The sequence below is a fragment of the Sinohyriopsis cumingii genome, chromosome 5 (genome assembly GCF_028554795.1).
Source record: "Sinohyriopsis cumingii isolate HCF-2022 chromosome 5, ASM2855479v2, whole genome shotgun sequence".
Lineage (NCBI taxonomy): Eukaryota > Metazoa > Mollusca > Bivalvia > Unionida > Unionidae > Sinohyriopsis > Sinohyriopsis cumingii.
The window spans coordinates 40,047,247-40,067,280 of record NC_142965.1 but is presented as its reverse complement, the minus strand read 5'-3'; the positions used below and the strand labels follow the sequence as shown (position 1 = coordinate 40,067,280).

Genomic DNA, 20,034 nt, shown 5'->3' with positions numbered 1-20,034 from the left:
AAACAGGCTTACAACCATTGAGAGTTGTTCAAGGACTCAAATTACTACAGATGTGGAAGAACGAGAACCATACTATAAATCAGTGAAGATAAAACAGAGTATATATGGGTTTGACTGTCCCTGATTGGTTGATAATGAAAGTAAGATTTTAGTAAAAACAATCTTTTGAGAGCTTGTCCTACTTGTAACTGAAAAAAAGTGAGGGACATTGTTTCATTAACATAATTTCCATCCCTTTACAGACCCGAGTTTGGACGACTCATTACTGAAATCAGCAGCTGACTCTTTGGTGCAGTATTGAAAGCACACATTTCAAATCTGTATAGATCCAGAAAATGGTGCGGCTGTTACGGTTTTCTTTTCACAAAAGCTGTCATCATAGATGTGTCTATACTGATATAAATTTGATCATGAGCACTCAAAATTTCAAGTTACTGAATTTTAATATCATGGTGTTTGCACAAATTTATAGTGGGAACTGAATTAGTACAGAGAGTCCTGAATTCTTGAGTTTTGTGCAGAAATATGGAATCCAAGCAGAATACATCCAGAAATGTAGAGGTTTTCAATCTTGGATTTAGTCTCCCCATTGTGTTTCACACTGATATGCATATTCACAGAACATTTGTATAGTAGTAGTAAGTGAGAAATTTAGATGCATATCATAAACAAGACAAACAGTATGTGGGGGGAGAAGATCATAAGAACAGGTTGGAATGGAGAAGTATAATAAACACAATAATGAGTAGAAGTGTGCCTCATTTTTATGTGTGCAACATTATTTTCTTAGCTTCAGTTAGAAATTTCATCAAAAGGAAGACAATAAAGGGCATACAGTTAACTGAACCAATATGAATTTAGCTACTTAAAAGCTGTATCAAATTGATTTTAACCTTCTGGTCTGTTTCTGTCCATTCGGGTGATATGTCCACTGAATCAGTATGGTTGGAAAAAATATTTGGCAAATTTAAAAATTTAAAAATCTTTTGGCAGATTATGATTATACCCTACTTCTGCCTGAGAGATGTGAATAAATTTATTTCTTGGTTTGTTGATTGTGGTTGTTGCTCAATTCAAATGCATCATTGAAAAACATTGATGCATTCTCATACTTTGATACAAATATTTATTACAGATGCATATCTCCAGATATTGGTGAATATAGCTTGAATAAGTTATAACAGTTCTAGTTGGAACAATGAACATTGTTAAGAAAAAATTTAAATGAGCTAAAATGTAAACTTTTCGGCAGTGTGTGATGCAAGATTGCTCAAGACGTTTCCATCTAATATGCTCACCATGAAAAATCCATTTGCATCAACTGATGATGACTTTTAGGTAACTGTCAGAAAGGCATAATTGATGATATTCTAAGGTCTACAAAAATTACTTGAGTCAAAAGTTATAAACTCGTACAGCTGTGGCAAAAATGTTTGACTAGTACCTTTGCTGCTGTGGCCACAGTTGATTAGTTGGTTGATTCAGTGTGGTTTGATTTTGGGTTTTTTGGTGAATTTTTTAACAATATATTAGGTGGAGGAAGAACCCCGAAAGACCACCAACCTAAATTGGTTGATCTGTGACACAACTCACTCTGTAAGATGTTTAAGTGATGTAAAAGCAAGCACCTTAGTACACTTGGGCACATGGAGCCTCTGTTGATTTGACGTTTATCTCCAACAGCTTAAGTCATTTAGACGTGAGATCTCGGGGTTTCAGTAGATCATTATGGCCTTTACACCATTTTCAGATGATGAATATATATATATGGCAGCCAGTTTTACTGCTGAAGAAAATTCAAGTCCTTTTGAGACATCAAACACCACTTATGTAGAACCACTGACCTTCCACAAGTAACTGGCAACATTCTCATTAGCACATTTGAGGCAAGTAATCACACAACAAGCATCTTGTACCACTGCCATGGAAGCCCCTCTGATCTGTATCACAAGACAAGCATCTTATACCACTCTGCCATGAAAGCCCCTCAGGCCATAGGTATAAGTCTCATATGAAAGACTAGAAGTGGGAGATAGAACCTGTGACAACTGGATTGAAAGAGCAGAATGTTACTGCCAGGCCATCAGTGATGATGATGATGCTGTTGACAATACAGTTAACTGCAATGACACTGATTTTATGAGTGCTCTGGGAAAAATGATTCCTTGACTTTTATCCATTTTTTAAAATCTAACTTATGATATAAAAATGATTGACTTGCTATATTTTTTCATAACTTTATATTAGTCTTGCAACAAGGCATAAAAATAAGACATTGGTAACTGAAAAAGATGTTCTTACAAGAAATGATATAGTGTAAAAGTAGACAAATGATGCAACATCACTTCCACAGGCATCATTGGTTTTTGTTCTGACAAATCATATAAGTTTGCCAAAACATTTATTGGATAAAATAATAACATTGAATCATAGAATCTGACCATACATTTAAAGCAATACAAGATTTAACTTTTATTCTAATCAAGAGCAGCATGCCTGAGAACAAAGAAAAATAGCAAGACATAGTTATCACTTTTGGAAACACAGAGTTTAGTAAGGATACAAATTCATGATTTCTGTATTAGAACAGAAATATCTATTATAAAATCTGTATTCATGGATGTTAAATTAGTAGGTATTAAGGGACTGATCAATGACATCTACAAATAATAAGCCACCTTGAAAATTTGTGATTTCACAGTATCAGAGACATACTTGGCTGACAGACAAACAAACAAAAGGACAAAAGACTAATTATAATGAACGAATACAAATAAAAATATGCAGTAGATCATATGATCTATAAGAATTCAGTAGACTACCTCCAGCCAGCTGTCATTTAAATCACTTCTATCCCCAACCCAATATTAAAATCGCTTCTACCGACCACTAACCCATAGCCAGAAATTATGAAAAAAAATATACTTCTGTAGGGGGCAGTGTTTCTTGATTAAAACACATCTGATGGTGGATCATAATTTTTTTTAACTGCTTCTGTTGTGGGTTGGTTGAATTTGAAAGTGCCTTCCCCCCCCCCAGGGGGGGTATATGCTTTACTGGAACAGCCCTTATGTACTGCACTGTGATATATTGTGACTAACATAATATTCAAAACCATGTATAGTGGGCAATATCAAAATATGTTAAATAATGGTGTTTTTAAAAAGGAAAAGATGTAGGACTAAGTTTCACCTTGTTTTCTTTTAATCCTTATTGTGATAGGATTTTGGTCATGGTGTCCACAGTAGTGCCACATTATAACTGGAGGCATGGTCTAATGGTGAATAGCTATACAATCAATATATAACTTTAAGTATTGGCATACAGTTTTAACCTCAAGGAAAGATTAAAAGAAATCAAAAGTGAAATATTCGTAAAATAAGTATAACATTATTTCCTGAAAATTCACATATTTTACCTGAACTTTAACTTTGATGTCATACTTTGGGGCAAGCTCGTAAGTTCAAAAATATTACATCCATAACTTATAATTTTTATGAATTTTAAGTACATACTTTCTGAAAATAATGTTTCTAACCATCAGGTATTATCAAAAGTACTATATTAAAAAAAAATCTGCATGTAGTGGACATAATATGAAATTCTTATTCTTGCTTTTTAGGAAAAACTCCAAGATAAAATGTATGCCTTTAAAACATTGAGTTACCAAAGTAGCCCAACAGTATACAGATGGTATTTGATGCAAACCAATTACTCTTTTCATATAAAGCGGCTACTGACACTTGGTAGCACACCACTTAAACAATATAAATTGGGGGGGGGGGCACTGTTTAATTAACATGTATACCAAGTAGGATGTAACAGTTATGGTGAGACTGATCAACCTTTCAGCTACATTAAAGTCATTTTATTACAACAGTTTAACCACCTGCTGGAAGCTCTGGCCTGCATCATAGAAAATATTGTGCTGAACCTCACACTGCAAAATTTAGTAGGTCAATTGGGTAAAAAACTGCAATTTACTGCTCAGCAGTATGTGAATGAAAGCAATGCACAAATAATAAACTAAACCTAAAACATTTACAAAAACTCTCATGTCTGGGACCCTGGCCCTAAAGTATTAAGGCGGTGGCTGAGTGTGTCACATAACAAATTGTCCTTACTCTGTAATGAGACATTTCAAGTATGACGTTACTATTTGTATAGGCTGAGAAAACATCAGCAAATGCAAAACTTTAACAAAAATATTATTATTACTGGTAATCATGCTGATACTGTCAGAAAGTGACCATTGTTTTTTACTTCAACAAAACATGTAAGTACATGTCAATGTGTCATGGAAGTTTACACATAATAGAAAAGATTAATACATACCATTGTAAGAATGTGTTTAATGAGGTTCCTGATGTATGGATCTCCATGCTGCATGTAGGAATAAATAGTAGAAGCTAATGATCCACCCTTTTTACCTGAAAAGAATATCAGAAATTTACTGAATTGCATGTATTGGTAATTAATATTCATCATTCTGTGGACTTAATCTGAGAAATTTTATAGACCAGGAATCGAAAGTGTTCCTTGTCTCACCACCACACCTCCAATAGGCTTCTTATCCAAAGTGCAAGCCATTTCCAAAGTTAGATCCAAGTCTGTGATAGAAAATTAGTGTTATTGAGCAGCAGGGGGGGCGAATCCGACAACTTTTTCGACAAAATTTGATTGAGGCTTTAAAACGACAAATAGAGCCTTCCTTCGAAATCTCACTTTTCGAACAAAAAAAAAATAAAGTCTCCGTTTGGCAAATGGAGCCTTAGCGTTTTTTGCTCGAAAACGCTATATTTCGCGACAACATCTCGTTGGTGTTTTCCCGTGGTAATCATCGGGCGTCCCGCGTCGATGTCATCGGCCCCCCCTGCTGCTATGATCTTACAAACAGAGTGATCACTAACTCCTCCTCTTGTAGGTCAATTAGGTTATTTGACTGATCGGTAAGTCTGAAATTAATTCTCGTTAAAAATCGATTATGGCATCGCATATAGACCGGATTAATCGGACTCTCAACGATTAAAAATCCCGGAGGGGCTGTTGGTGAAAACGAATAAAGGATATATCCCTGTTGAGCTTGATTTGATTGCTTGGTATCCACCTGGTAACTCCCTTCGATAACATCACACACTAGATTGATCGCTATCACCGATGCGATATTTACGTTGTACGGGGCAATATGCCTACCACCATCTCCGTTATCGTGTCTGAGGATAGTTGATTGACCGAGAAAATCATTAAGAGACTTTCTTAGTTCTGGCGCGTTGTATCCTGGAAACCTAAAATCGGGTAAAACGGCTTCTGTGATATTATACTCGGTTAGGAATTTTTGTTTATTATCATCGCTGTTAGCGGATATTGTCCCGATGATTCGTTCATTGATATATTCCATGTCTGATATAAGTTGATTTAACACCTCAACGTGTTTTCGTTCTTTTGTTTCCCGTAGCTGTTCTAGTTGTAATTGGTAATAATAATCAATCTCGGCAAACATATTAGTGATATTATCTAAATCAATTATGAATGTGGCGCGCGATTCAGGAGTTCCCCTATGCCGAAAATGCCATTGCATGTTATTCCTGTCTTGAAATAAAAACCTGCCGGGTAATAACGCGTTTTTTGCGGTGGACAAAACACCTTGATACCGGGGGATAATTTCATGATACGATTGCGCATTCGTGTGCAAGTCCTCTGGTGGATTCTTAGGCCATCCTAGTATGGTTCTTATTGAACTGTTATAGATATCAACCATATACCCCGGTGTGCTTATTTCAATCGTCGACGATAACGTCGGTTCATGAACCGTAATAGCGATTTTTGATTCTTTTCCTGTGATCGATTTTATCCTGCGCTGAAATTCTCCATTGATTTGTTCTATTTGGTATGACCCAGTTGGTATTGTAACCTCATTCCAGTCTGGGGTCCCATCGGGCTTATTTGTCCACGCAAAAACCAGCGAGTTATTAGGTTGTTGTCCGTTAAATGCGTCCGCTCGGATATTAGGCCAACTGTGATATACTCGCAATTTTGCCAGCGCTATTTCCTTCACTGGAACCGGCGACGGGAAGTTCACACTGAATTCTGGCTTCGTTGACGTTATCGATATCATATTTGTTTGTACCGGAGTGGTGTTCTCCGCGATCCGCTGAAGTAATTGAGACCCTTCGGGGTTCAGCGACATTATTATTATTCGTTGTTTTTAGTGTCTAATTTCAACAACCAGGTGGTTCCGGCTTCCAGTTGAAAATCCTCGATTTTTGACATCGCGGAGCTATACAACTGGACCATCGTGGAGAATTCAACATCGGATATGAACAAATTATCAATCGATAACGAGATCAACCCGGATAATTTCGAGTACGCGTCGGATACTATTTGATGTTTTACTGTATACTCGTCGAGTTTTTTCTGAAAACATGATGATATCTTTTTAGTGATTGCGTTGGCGACTCCAGCAATTGTTGTCATCGCGGAGATAGCGACTGGAACAGCGATCGGGGCTATCGTGGTCACCGTGGATAAAATAACACCGGTACCGGCTACTATACCCGACACCGAGTACACGACCGCGTCGATGGTGGTTATTTTTCTGCGGTATTTTTTTATTTTTGCACGGTATTGTTCGGAAAGCGTTTTCAAATTCACGGAGAATTCTTTTGCGGTATCGAATCGATATTGATGTGACGTCGGTGATACCTCTGATTCAATTACCTTGGTGGTCATTTTTATTTTAAAAGAGCTAGTGTTTTTAATTACTTAGATCCACTACAAATTCCGCATACCATGTGATGTTTGCCCTAAATAGACTGCTATCAACGGCTTTAATTATAAACCGTTCGATTGTATCCTTGTCAATGATTGTTGATATTGTATTGTTAAACCCGGATGAACTCGGCGATGATATACTGAACTGCATCGCCGAAATCAATGTCAATCGATAAATGCCCTTAACAATTGCGGTGACATCTATTGCATTACGCGTAGGAGTCCAATCGAATGATCCGTATTGAACCGTGTATACGCCACTGCCGATGATCCCATGAGGTGTTTTCATTTTTTCGAGTTGCTCTGTCATTCTAGGTAGTCTGTCCTTAATCGCTTCAACATCAGTTTTGATTGTTTTTATTTCCCCTCCATACGCGTCTACATTTTTTTTGTTCGCTTCAATATTAGTTTCGAGTTGCTCTGTTATTCTCGGTAGTCCGTCTTTAATCGCTTCAACATCAGTTTTGATTATTTCTATTCTCCGCAAATTCGCGTCTATATTATTCTTGTTCGCTGCAACATTAGTTTTGATTGTTTCTATTTCCCGTGTATTCTCGGTCATACTTTTTTTGTTCGCTGCAACATCAAGTTTGATTGTTCCTATTTCATATGTATGCACGTCTATACCTTTTTTGTTCGCTGCAACATCAGTTTTGATTAATCCTATTCCCCGCCAATACGCGTCTACATTTTTTTTGTTCGCTTCAACATCAGTTTTGATTGTTCCTATTTCCTGTGTATGTGCGTCTACACTCTTTTTGTTCGCTTCAATATCAGTTTTGATTGTTCCTATTTCCTGTGTATGCGCGTCCATATTATTTATGATCGTTGTAACATCAGTTTTGATTGTTTCTATTTTCCGTCCATGCGAGTCTACATTATTTATGATCGTTGCAACATTAGCGCCGATTATTTCTATTTCCCGTTCATGCGCGTCTACACTCCTTTTGTTCGTTGCAACATCAGTTTTGATTGTTTCTATTTCCTGTCCATACGCAGTGATATCATTTATAGTTGTTGTAATCTCATCCGGTTTGACATTTTTTTTACCAAGGAATTTATCAACGGCGCTATCAACCCTGTTAAAATTTTTTCGTAACGTGTAAAATTGGCCCGACAGCGTTGTAAACTCCGAAATAGTATTTTTTATTGTTGCAAGATTTGGTTCGGTTACCGTCGGGGTCCCAAAAAAACTAGCAGTAGTGAGTTGTACATCGGTGACAGATTTTTTCACCTCGGTAACAGATTTTTTCACCTCGGTGGCAGATTTTTTCACCTGCGCGTCGAGTTCGATCACCAATCCATTCAACCTTATAAAACCGTTCTGGGCTAATGTTACCCTATCCATCACATCCAATATATTTTCGCCCAGTTTGAGTCGTCCGTCGCTGGTATACAGCGCGATAGTGCCCTCGGCGGCATCACGCTGTCGTATTAAAACGTCATCCAGCAACACATTACTGGATTTCAATTTACCCTGGCGGTCTTGAAATACAACTATTTCACCCGGGTCAACACTTGTTAGGTTCAACGTATCGGCGATTTCATCCTCGATTAGTTTTTTTATGTCATCGGTGGCGGGCGTTTCCGTGGATTTTTTCAGCGCCGAAACCGGTCGTCCCCAGATATCAATCATTATTATTGTAAATGTTATTCTCTAAAATCCGTTGAGCTTCTACGACCCCACTAGTGTATTCGTTTACAACCACATGAGGTGGTTTTCGCGATGATGAAATCTCCGCGAGTACGTTCAGTACCTCACGGCCACATATCGGTGGGTCACTTAATCGCTGTGTTGGCAGCGTGGAATAAAAAACCCGGGCTGAACACGCCCGGGCTGAACACGTCCGGATATACCGCATAAACTCGTTCGGCGGGGCTAACCCGTATGAATCAAAATAGACGATCGCACGCGGATCAATCGCGTACGCAACCCAATGAGTCCCCGCTCCGGAGGACCCATCGAGGTTAATTATGCCGGTTTCAATATTCCTTGGTGCCGCCGGTAATTGATCCCTCATAAAAACACCTCTGAAGTTTTTTATCGCTAACGTGTTTGCGGCGTCTATTAAATCAAAATTAGACATAGGAGTCATTGACCTCCGGGTCAATAAACGGTCCCCGGTAGTCTTAGACCCTTTCCCGAGTACCATGAATACGGGGTTCCCGGTAGTCTTAGACCCTTTCCGGCTACGGGTCGTTTTTTTTTATAGCCTTTCCCGGTTGCCTTTTTCAGTGCCATTCCCGCCGCGGTACCAACGGCCCCCAACGCAGCCGCCTTAGCCACTGCTGGGGCCGCCGCGGCAATCAACGCTGGAATCGCGGCTAACAACGGAAATATCCCACCGGTCTTTTCCATGTCTTTGATCGCTGCGGCCGAGAAATCTATTTGAACACCCTTTTTATTCTTCATCGCATTATTGAAATGTTTTATTTGACGCGCCGTCAACGATATCTTATGATTACCACCTGCCATCTGTGACGGCTTCAGCGTTATTGTGGTCCCGCATTGTTTAGCCGACTTTGATCGTAATTTCTTGACTTGACCATCAGTCAACTCTACACTGACGACATTATACGACATTTTATTGTAAACGCGTTTGTGCTTTCAATTACATGTTTTCCACTGGTGCATCAATGATTCTCATTCGTCCACCAACACCTTCCAACAGCATTGATTTATCGCTGAGAATGACAGCAACCGCTCTATATTCGGCAATACCACCAGGACGTTGCACACGAGCTCGGAAGTGTATATCAACGACGGATTGTCTCGTTAAATCGAGATGTTCCAACGAAAAATAATAAATCGGATACAGGTTTTTAAAATCAAGTTGTGATATTTGCAAACCAGTGTCGACGTTTTGATCACGACCCATATATGACAGCAATCGATGATACACACGTGCGATATGGTTGTCACCGTAATTGAGTTGTATATCCTCGGATGGTTCCTGCTGTCCGTTTATTCTCAACGAGACCTCATTGACACCGATTTGATCAAATATCATATGGCTGCGTTCTTGGGAGCCTAATCGCGCCTTATTCTGTAGCGCTACAAATATATGACGCGGGGCTGAAACACCCTGTTTGGATGCCAGGTGCCATGTAAATATACCATCCATATTATCCTCTTTAGCATCAGTGGTTACTGTGAGCCAACTCAACAGTGATTTACCACCTGTCTCCATGAATGAGAGTAATCGCTGTTCTGTGGTGATTGATGGGGTCATTACTGGCATCCACAATACTATATTCTTTATATTGACCTTACCGTCGGCAACACCAGCATCATGCCAGATTGCATCATTATCATTGCCCTTTCGCACGAGTACTACTGTATGCTTAGCCCCATAGATGACTTTTCTGACGTTTCTGCAGAATCCGAATATATGATGCAGTGGAATCGCGCATGAAAACTGTCGGCGTTGTCCTTGCAACATCCCTACTCGTGTTGCAAACCCTAGATTGTAATTAGTAATAACATTTATGACATCGAAGCTCCCAGCTGGTCTTACATACCCGGCCGGTGCTGGATCAACCGCGGTGGCATGTGTTGCCTTTACCCTAGAAAACTGATTGTGTTCAGCGTTATCGGTAGTATCCTTCGCAAACATCATAGACGGACCAGCCGACCTTGTATAATCATCTGAGTATCTCGCTAGCCCGATTATCGTCGTTGCAACATCAACATCGCGTTCTATTGATTCAATTTCTTGCCCGTCAATGAGATATTTTGCGCTCTCAAATAACGCCATTACGCCGTTGTTGACAAAACCAACTCGGATAGCCGGGTTGTTGTCGTATGGTGCATTATCGGCAGCATTTGTCACGAGTTCCCCCTCAATTTCGATAAACGCTTCACATGGCAGAAAGTATCTACTGGTATCTTGGACTTGAAGTTCAATTCGCGATCGTAGATTCGGTTGCGTTGCATAATAAGAATAATATTGATAATCACGGACAGAATCATCCCTGCGCACTGGGGCATCCATATCAAACGCGGGATCAGCGGTTCGCGCAAACATTTTATTATTTATCACGTTGATATTTTCAATTGCGATTTTTTCGTCGTAGACCACTTCCCGCTATCGCGTTCATGAGCGCGTTAGTGGATGACTCAGCCGCCAACGACTCTAGTTTTTCTTCCACGGCGTTATTTATTACTTTACTGACATTTGCAGGCATCACTGTCGTTGATGGCATCACCGGTGGTTTCTGTTTTTTTCTCGAAAATCCCCTGGATTTCACCAACGACATTAGTTTGTCCTTTGCTGCAGAAAGCGCCTTTCCGGCAACATCTCCAATAGCACTAATACCCTTATCACGAATAACATCAATAGCCTTCATTCCTAATTGTTTGGCTAACGGCGCTACTTTTGGAGCCATTCTTGTAAATAACCCCGCAATGGTGCTACCGAGACCATCTCCATAGTACGCGCGGTAAACAGGCAATCGCGAGTTTACCACGTAGACGAGTACTGGTTTATCGTGGTTGTAGTGTATGATCATCTTTATTATAAAAACACCGGTTTTTCAATTAGTGATTGTGATCACCACCCCCTTCCCACCGCCGTGTGGAAAACCGGAATAAATTTTATCAAAATTTCCTGGGGTTTTTGCCCTCGATAAAAATCCGGTTTTTTTCCGGTTTTTTCTTGATTTTTGGTCATTTTTGGTCGTTTTTTGTTGCCTATAGTCGTTTTTTTTTCGATTTTTCAGCAAAAACATCGATTTTCTCTAAATGATTTCCTGGGGTTTTTGCCCTCAAAAACCAACCAAAAACGGTCAAAAAATGGCAAAAAACGACCAAAAACGGTCAAAAAACGACCAAAAACGGTCAAAAACGGCCAGAATTAACAAAAACGATAATTTTTTTAATCATCCACGAGTTCGTCTATGAGCGTTCGATACGCACTAACGTCCATGATACCGCCCGTAAATAACCGCTTGCAAATATCAGCGGCCTCATTGATTATTTCCGGAGAGTTATTTCCGGCTCGTTTTCCTCCGATTAGTACCTCTAGCCGTGATATATCACTGAGAACACTGTTAGGACAGGTAACGCCGTAGGATTCTTTACCAACAGAGTATCCTTTTCCTTTTTTTGGTATTCTACTTTTTACTTTATTGTGGAATGCGTCGTAATCGGGACCATCACTACGTAGTAATACATCTTTATGTTTACTCGCTAAATACACTATTCTTGTCCAATCCTTTAACGACTTTATATTTTTCTCGTAACCGCTATTGATATGCTCCTTATCTCGTATGCTCTTAGCAAAATTGTTGGTAGCAAAATCAATTAATTCTTCCCTCCTGTTGCTGAGGTCTCTAATTTGATCCCTTGTGCTCTTCTTAAGTACATTACGGGGTATATTCCTCTCTTTTTCTTCTTCTGGTATTTCTTCTTCCGGTGTTTCTTCCGGTATTTCTTCTTCTGGTTCTCTTGCGGTAGCACCTAGTTCTTCTTCGTCGGCCATTGTAACATAAGGTTCTTGTGGTTCGGTTATAGCGAGTGGTGGTGGCCTCCGTGTTGTAGCAGCCGCTAGTGTTTCTAAAGACCTTTTTGTTTGTTCGGTCTGAGCCGCTATCTTTTCAAGCGCATCGAGGACGGGTACAGTTGCCGCCGTAACATCTTTGGTCGCTTTAGTTACCGGGGCAAAGAGTTGTTCGCTTCCAACAGTAAAATCGGTTTGTAGTTGCTGCCGCGTTTGAAGTTGCTCTCGTACCCTGTCTCGTAACGGTATGAACTTTCTAAGCGCTGCTAGCCGCTCTCTGGCTAGCCGAGTAGTGAGTGATTCACCTACCATTATTGCAATTGCGAAGCAATTTCTAATTTCCCGCCGAGTGTACCATCGGGGGCTCCACGGAGTTTTCGTCTATAATCCTTCTAATGTTTTTGATCTTGCTAGAAATCTCCCGGCGTCGTTCATAAACACGTCCGAGTTTTTTTCGTATTATTTCAACGGCGGTAAATAGTCCAATGAATGCATTTGCGTCATTGTGGTACAAGTTTTCATTGATCGTATGTTGTAATTGTTTTATAAAAAAATACTCGCGGGCCAGGGTAAAACGCCCCCGTTTCGATTGTTCGTTAATAATTTCATAATCGGATAATATTTTTTCACTGTCGAGACCATCAGATAATTCAATTCCTTGATTTTTTAATTTTGAAATCTCGGCTAATATATTATTGATGTCTTCGATATTCATTATTCTTATAAAACATCTTGTTTTTAAATTAAAAAAAATGAAACCCCCGTGTATCAATTCCGAAGGTGTTTAATAATTCGTTAGACGTGACCTCGTCAGCGCCATAGGCGCCGGTGACCTTGTCACTCGCTGATTTCTGTTATATATGAAAATCGAATTCTATGCCCGGTCTTTTTTGAGATCGCTGAATTCTGTATTCCCTCTGCAACAAATCGTATCGAGGCTCCACAAATGTCAAAATATTTTCCTGCCTCATTCATCGACTGAAATATTTTTTCCTCGTGAGTTGTTGTATCAAATGACTTTACGGGTTTTGCTTTCTTTGAGTATTTACCAGTTTGGCCTTTTTTATTGTTTTCACTCTGAGAGATGGCTTGCAGGTTTATAAGAGAATTATCAGTCTTATTATTATTAATATGATCAATCACAAGCCCATTTTCGATTAATCCGTTGAATGCTTCAAATACAATCCTGTGAACATAATAGTTTTTTCCTCCTGCAGTAAATTGCAAGTATCCCTGATTACTTATGGTACCAACCGGCTTCTTCAGTCTACGATTTCTAACAACGCCGTCGCGAGATACCTCGTAATTAACGAGCACAGGATGCGGCTGAAATTCTTGGTTCATTTGTATAATAATACTACTTGTCTAATTTATTATTTGGTTTAATTATGAATCTTTCAACGTAGTCCTGGGGGGTTTTGATGACGAAGTCTGCGGTAGGGTCAATGACGGCGTTTTTAATTCGCTTGTCATAATAACGTTTTAGTTCCCTGTATCGCTTTCCGCCACAATTGATACACAACTGCGATTTTCCTCTTACACCGACGTGACAAACCAAGCACGGGAGGGGGCCAAGAGAACCATTACGAACGCTTTGTAAATGATACCCGCAGAATTCACCTCTACATGATTTATTGCACGGGGTTGTCGACCCAATCATCAACCATTTGCAGTGATTCATTATACTATATTCTTTCATTTAAATACTTGTTTTAATTATATGGATGAGTTCGAGAGATTAGCAGCAATTAAGCCCTGGAAAAATATTAAGTTCAATCTTGATAGAGTCCTCAAGGACGCACCAAAAGCGTTAATAAACGATAGAACCCTGTTGAGTAAAATACGCGATTGTATCGATGAATTCAAGCGTGATGGTGCATCTCATAGTTGGTCAACATTTCGAATTGATGGCGTTGTTGATGCTACCATGAACGACAACCGCGCAGCAACGATAATATCACAACCTGACGGTAAAAAGTATTTCTTCAGAGTAAAATTCATTGTCCGGGTGGAATCAGGTGATTGGATGATACGTGATAAATTTGAACCAGTTCTCAGCGACAAGAAAACAGTCATTGTTAGCCGCGACTCCAAGCCGGGGTTGTTAACCGGAATTGACAGACCATACTATGAACGAGCGTATCCTGAAACAGCAGTTGTTTATGGAATATACCCGTTAAATAAGAAACCTGATATCGGAAAACTGAAACCAATGAAACAGTCAACGGGGATAAATTGTGTAGCAGAACGAGTAATAGAGCATTTTACAAATGCGTGTCGAGGAAACAAATTGACTGATTTACGACGTAGCAAAATCAACCAGTGGGAGGAGACAGTGCGCGAGCGTGGAGCAACCATCAGCGACATAGCGAGATTAGAAACGTCGTTGAGATTTCCAATAACCGTTACAACGATAACCGGTGAAGTATTATACGAATCGAAGTACAAATCAAATGGAGCCCCAATCAAAATTATTGATCATAACGAACACGCATGGACGCCCGCGATCACAGTGTTTCCACGGGATAGAACAGTAAAGTATATACCCGAAGAATTCCTGGAAGAGAACGGGTTTCTCGCGGAGAGGAAACTATTTGATGCTATCGCTTATTTGTGTAAAAACGACACTGTATCAGTGTGGTTACTTCGCAGCGCTGATACCTTTGATCAGTTTGTAAGACCAACCGGTGAATTATATCGCACTGAAGCATTTCACAGCAGGATGAAAAAAACCGCCATGGAATTTTGAAGAGCATGATGAACAACTGCTAACAAATTGTTTTACGATTCCATCGGTTGCAGCTCATGTTGCAGCGAGGAAAAATGCGTGGAGTCCAACACGCAAGGAATTTCTACCGGATGTACAATCCAGTTGTTTGGAATACTATCACGGTGGACTATGGAACACTGAATACAACCGCGACGCTATGATTTCCGTTGATATGGTTGCCTGTTATCCAGCGAGTTTTCTCGGGTATGGATCCGCCGCTGAGTATTTCAAACGATTTGGACACCCCAGACATGAAATGACTCGTGTTGCTATTAATGGACCACTGCCTGATTTTGATTTAACCGGATTCGCTCGCATAGTATCATTTGAATTCGCGGCAGGACTTCATCGCTGTTGCTATATTTGGATCGGTAGACACATGGCTGAAAAGAAGTGGTTGCCAATAGCGCTGCTACGGTATATGATTGATTGTAGCATGCTTGTATCGTTGATTGTCAGTGACGCGATTATATCATACCGAGCGCAGACTGAAGTCTGGTTACCAGAACCGGAGCGTCTAGATAGCATAATTGACGAGTCCAGAAAACACATCGATGCCGACGAGGAATATATCGTCGAATGGTCCAGGAGGATATTCAACCAACGAAACCGCGAGGCAAAAGATCTCGGTAGAAGAATAATCGGTAAGTTCACACAAGGTGGAAAAAACTGCGATTACAAACGATATTGCTCACGGCTGATTATAGATGACGCAGAATATGATTTCGTAATCAAGGACGCAGTGGCGAAAAATAGATACGTGAACTGCGAAACAGCTTTCTTGTCCAATGGAACAAAGTTGGGTACAGTTGTTACCTACAGCGATGGAGACAGCCCAGCATACCCGCATTTGAGGGCGTCTATGCTGGGTTACGCCGCTATCAATTTATTCTCGATGATAAATAGATTTCCTGACACCGTGGTTAGAGTAGCCGTTGATTCGTTTTATGTTGACGTAGCGTATAAGGAAAACGTAGCCGAGTTTACTAGTCCGGACGAGAGTTGGGGTACATGGAGAATTAAAAATGAAATACGACGCGATTATTCCCCGTCAGCAGATGTCGCCGTTGAAAACAATTACCTACGCGGTGATAAATTGTCAGAATGGTCTAATGCACCATCGTGTTCTGATCCAATTTGTAGACACAAGACGGTTTATTTAAGCGGCTGTGGCGGGTCAGGAAAGACGACTCGGGCAATTGAATTATTTTGAACGCGGGCAAGTATAATCGTGCTTACACCGACCCATAGACTAGCGCGAGAGATAAAACAACGAAATGTTGACGCCGTTACTTATCACAGCTTTTTTCGATACAGCGGCGGCGAGTGGACTCCTGATCGAATGGGTGAAAAATTTATTCCTGAAGTTATCATCTGGGATGAGATATGTACTGTTTCGTTAGACGTTTTACAAATGTTTCTTGAGTGGTTGCTGCGCGCGAATACAGCGGTAATCATGTGTGGTGACCATGGCCAACCACCACCATTTGTCGGCGAGGGTCCACATAATTGGTTGAGCGGGTTCGTGGACTATTATGAAGAAACCGATACTGATTACCGAGCACTTGATGAACAACTGCGCGAGGTTAAAAAATTAATCAGATTACAGCCGGATAGAGTTCAATGTGAAATAATCCGCGAGGTGATTCCGGAAACGCCGTTAAATGAATTCTGGGAAACATGGAGACCAAACGATTTGATTGTAGCGAGTAGAAAGATAGTCAGAGACACACTTCAGCGGAAGTTGTTTACGTTGCATAAGGAAAAGTTTCCAACGCGTCCAGTGCCGTTATATGCTATAGACCCGCGGATACACGGCGACAGAACATTGAAGTTGAAATCCCGGGCCGGACAGCGTCGGGGACAGAAAAACAAATTCTCGTGCTGAATGATATTGTGCTCGTTGATATCAGCGTCGTCGAGGACGCGCTACGTGCTGATAAATCCCCGTGGACGCTAGGATACGCAACAACAATACATTCCTCGCAGGGACTGACTATCACGGATACAATTGTTTGGATGGTTGATAATCGCATCGAATGGTCCAATCTAGTCTATCTTGCGGTGTCCCGAGTACGGAGAATAAATCAGCTTCGAAGAATTGTTATTGACGAAGCCAGTGACGAAGCCGGTGACGGAGTCACCATCGATGCAAGCGTCATTGATAGAAAACTCTCGGGTTACCGCCAACAGGATAAAAAAAAACAGCGGCGTTTTGATATTGATGCCGAATTAATAATCTCGCTACGACAACAACAGAATAATCACTGCGCGAGTTGTAATTGTATAATGAGTTGGCGTTATTCGGATAAAGACACTCGCCAATTTACCGTGGACAGGATCGATAACAGTCTCGGTCATGTCAAAAACAATGTGAGGTTGACTTGTCTTGAGTGTAATAGACGCAACGGCGCTAGTTAAGACCACGCGGGGGTAATTGAGTATCGTCAGGTATCACTTGTAGTTGCTCGCGTGTAAACCCCCGCTGTGGGGCAGTTGAATCCAGTCTATAAATCGGTGGTCTATTAGTTGATCGTATTATCGTTGATATGTTATGTGTGGTAACACTCCAGATAGGATCAGTAGCTCTTTTTTTACCGCCTTCAAGCTCTCCTGGTTCATACAGATATCTAACAGTGACATCGCCGAGAATCGGCTCGGAAACGCTATCTATTTTTGATCTTCCGGGTATATACTCGTATTTAATCGCGTCGCTGGGCTTCATGTTGATTGCTCGGGTAATCTCGTTATTTAACGCTGCAATTACGCCTGGCAACCTTTTGACCCATTCACGAGATCGTTTTTCTTGGATGAATTCCTTCGCGTATTGATACCCAAATAACCGTTCAGCAAGAGTCCGATTGAATCGTTCAACAATTGCCTGATCACGATGTAGCGCAGTATGACCTCGTCGTATCGCGACGCTATGATGTTTCAGCGTTGATAGAACAGCGCCGCGAAATTCACTACCAGGATCAACTTGCAATAGATTTGGCCAGCGCAGAGGACCTCTTCGATAAATTCTTTCAAACGCAGCGGCTACTTCAGTTGCTGACTTTGTTTTTAACGGCTCCGCTTGTTTGTATCGACTCGCAACATCAACTACAGTTAGCGCGTATTTGTAACCGTTGTCATGCGGCAGAAATAGTATATCAGCTTGATGAACTTCATTAGGTACGCTGACATCAAAGCGCGAGAAGTTGATTTGTTTAGGCGGTGGTAGATAGATTTGCCATATAGCCTGTTTGGACAACCAATTAGCCGCAGTGGCCCTCGTTACTTTTGCAGCGCTTGCAAGCTTACCAATTGCGGCCTTTCCCTTCCAGTATCCTCTCGGAGAATAATAGATGGATTCCATGTTGTTATTATAAACGCTAGCGTTTTCAATTACCAGCGCGAGAAGCTCCGCTTCCAATCATTAATTTACCTTTCATAGCCGATTTTACCAACCATGAGGCTAATTTTTCTTTGACGGATTTATCAGGAATAGCATTTAACGCGTGAATTAATTTTACGTCCGCGATATGACGCTGTTGCAGATCGCTACTTTTGTAAGCAACATCATGAGCATGACACGCCTTATCGATAGCATTTATTGGATACTCACCGGGCCGGGGTTGATTTTGATCATCGAGTCTGATATCTAATCGTGTTCCGGGGCCACAGTAGCTATATCCTGGGAGGTGTTTTTCTCCTGGATACTTTGCCCACGGGGTTCCTGGGAGTTTTGATAACTTGGCTGCAATATCACCTCCTCGCTTTTTTTTAAAACATCCCCGGGTCTAATAGAAATAAATCTAAATTTCTTTGTACCGCATTGTACACACTTACCAGTAAGCGCCGATCTGTTATTTCTTGTTGTAACGGTTGTCATATCATTTGTGCCAGTACGCACTCTACACTTTACACAATATAGATCCATAATTTATGTATAGAGACATGAATATAATTGACTTTTCAGCGACTAAAACAAGAGAACCAGTTAAGCATGTTGCAGCGTTACCAAACTCGATCCGGATGATTATCATCGGACCATCTGGATCCGGCAAGACGCAATTGTTACTCAATTTAATAATGAGATGGATGAAGTGGGATAAGTTGTATTTGGTTGCTCCTAGCGTAGATGATCAACGATGCTACGAGGTGTTGAAAGATTTCAACGAGAATGCATCAGCGATCGCTAAAAAAAATGTTATTGAGTTTATTACGGATATCAATGATGCACCAGGTATCGATGATATTGATGGCGACGTTAACAATCTAGTCGTGTACGATGATGTTATGTTAGACAATCAAAAAAACCCAGCTAGGATATTTTCCAGAGGCAGGCATAAAAACACTGACGTGATATATGTCACTCAACGATACACTCAGATTCCAAAAGTAATCAGAGACAACTGTAATATTCTTGCTGTATTCAACGGCGTTGATACACACACGCTACGAAATATTTGGCAGACATGGTGCGGCGGTGACATGGACTTTAATGTTTTTCGAAACTTTTTTAGTCATGCTCAGTCGACCCCACATGGATTTGTAACGATAAATTTACATGATCCTCGGACACGATATCGTATTGGACTTGACCAAATATTCGGTTAGTTGTAGATAACCACTTAGCAGCAGGGGGGGCCGATGACATCGACGCGGGACGCCCGATGATTACCACGGGAAAACACCAACGAGATGTTGTCGCGAAATATAGCGTTTTCGAGCAAAAAACGCTAAGGCTCCATTTGCCAAACGGAGACTTTATTTTTTTTTTGTTCGAAAAGTGAGATTTCGAAGGAAGGCTCTATTTGTCGTTTTAAAGCCTCAATCAAATTTTGTCGAAAAAGTTGTCGGATTCGCCCCCCCCTGCTGCTTATTGCGCAGAACCTTCATTCTCCTTTCAGTCAGTAACTTTCAACATTTATAACTTAATTCAAAACTGAATCAGCTTCTTCCTAACCCCAAAGCCATCCACAACATATATTACAATGAAATACAATT

General features: G+C 40.6%; 1 protein-coding gene across 2 annotated transcripts in view; it reads right to left on the bottom strand.

Annotated features, from left to right (window-relative positions):
• LOC149798990 (gamma-tubulin complex component 3 homolog) overlaps positions 1-20,034 on the bottom strand; it is a 131,473-nt gene that overhangs the window by 38,756 nt on the left and 72,683 nt on the right. For both annotated transcript variants that reach the window (XM_089957914.1, XM_089957915.1), the window contains exon 13: positions 4,336-4,430. In XM_089957914.1, the coding sequence (XP_089814040.1) occupies positions 4,336-4,430 (95 nt within the window). The remainder of the gene's footprint in view (positions 1-4,335; positions 4,431-20,034) is intronic.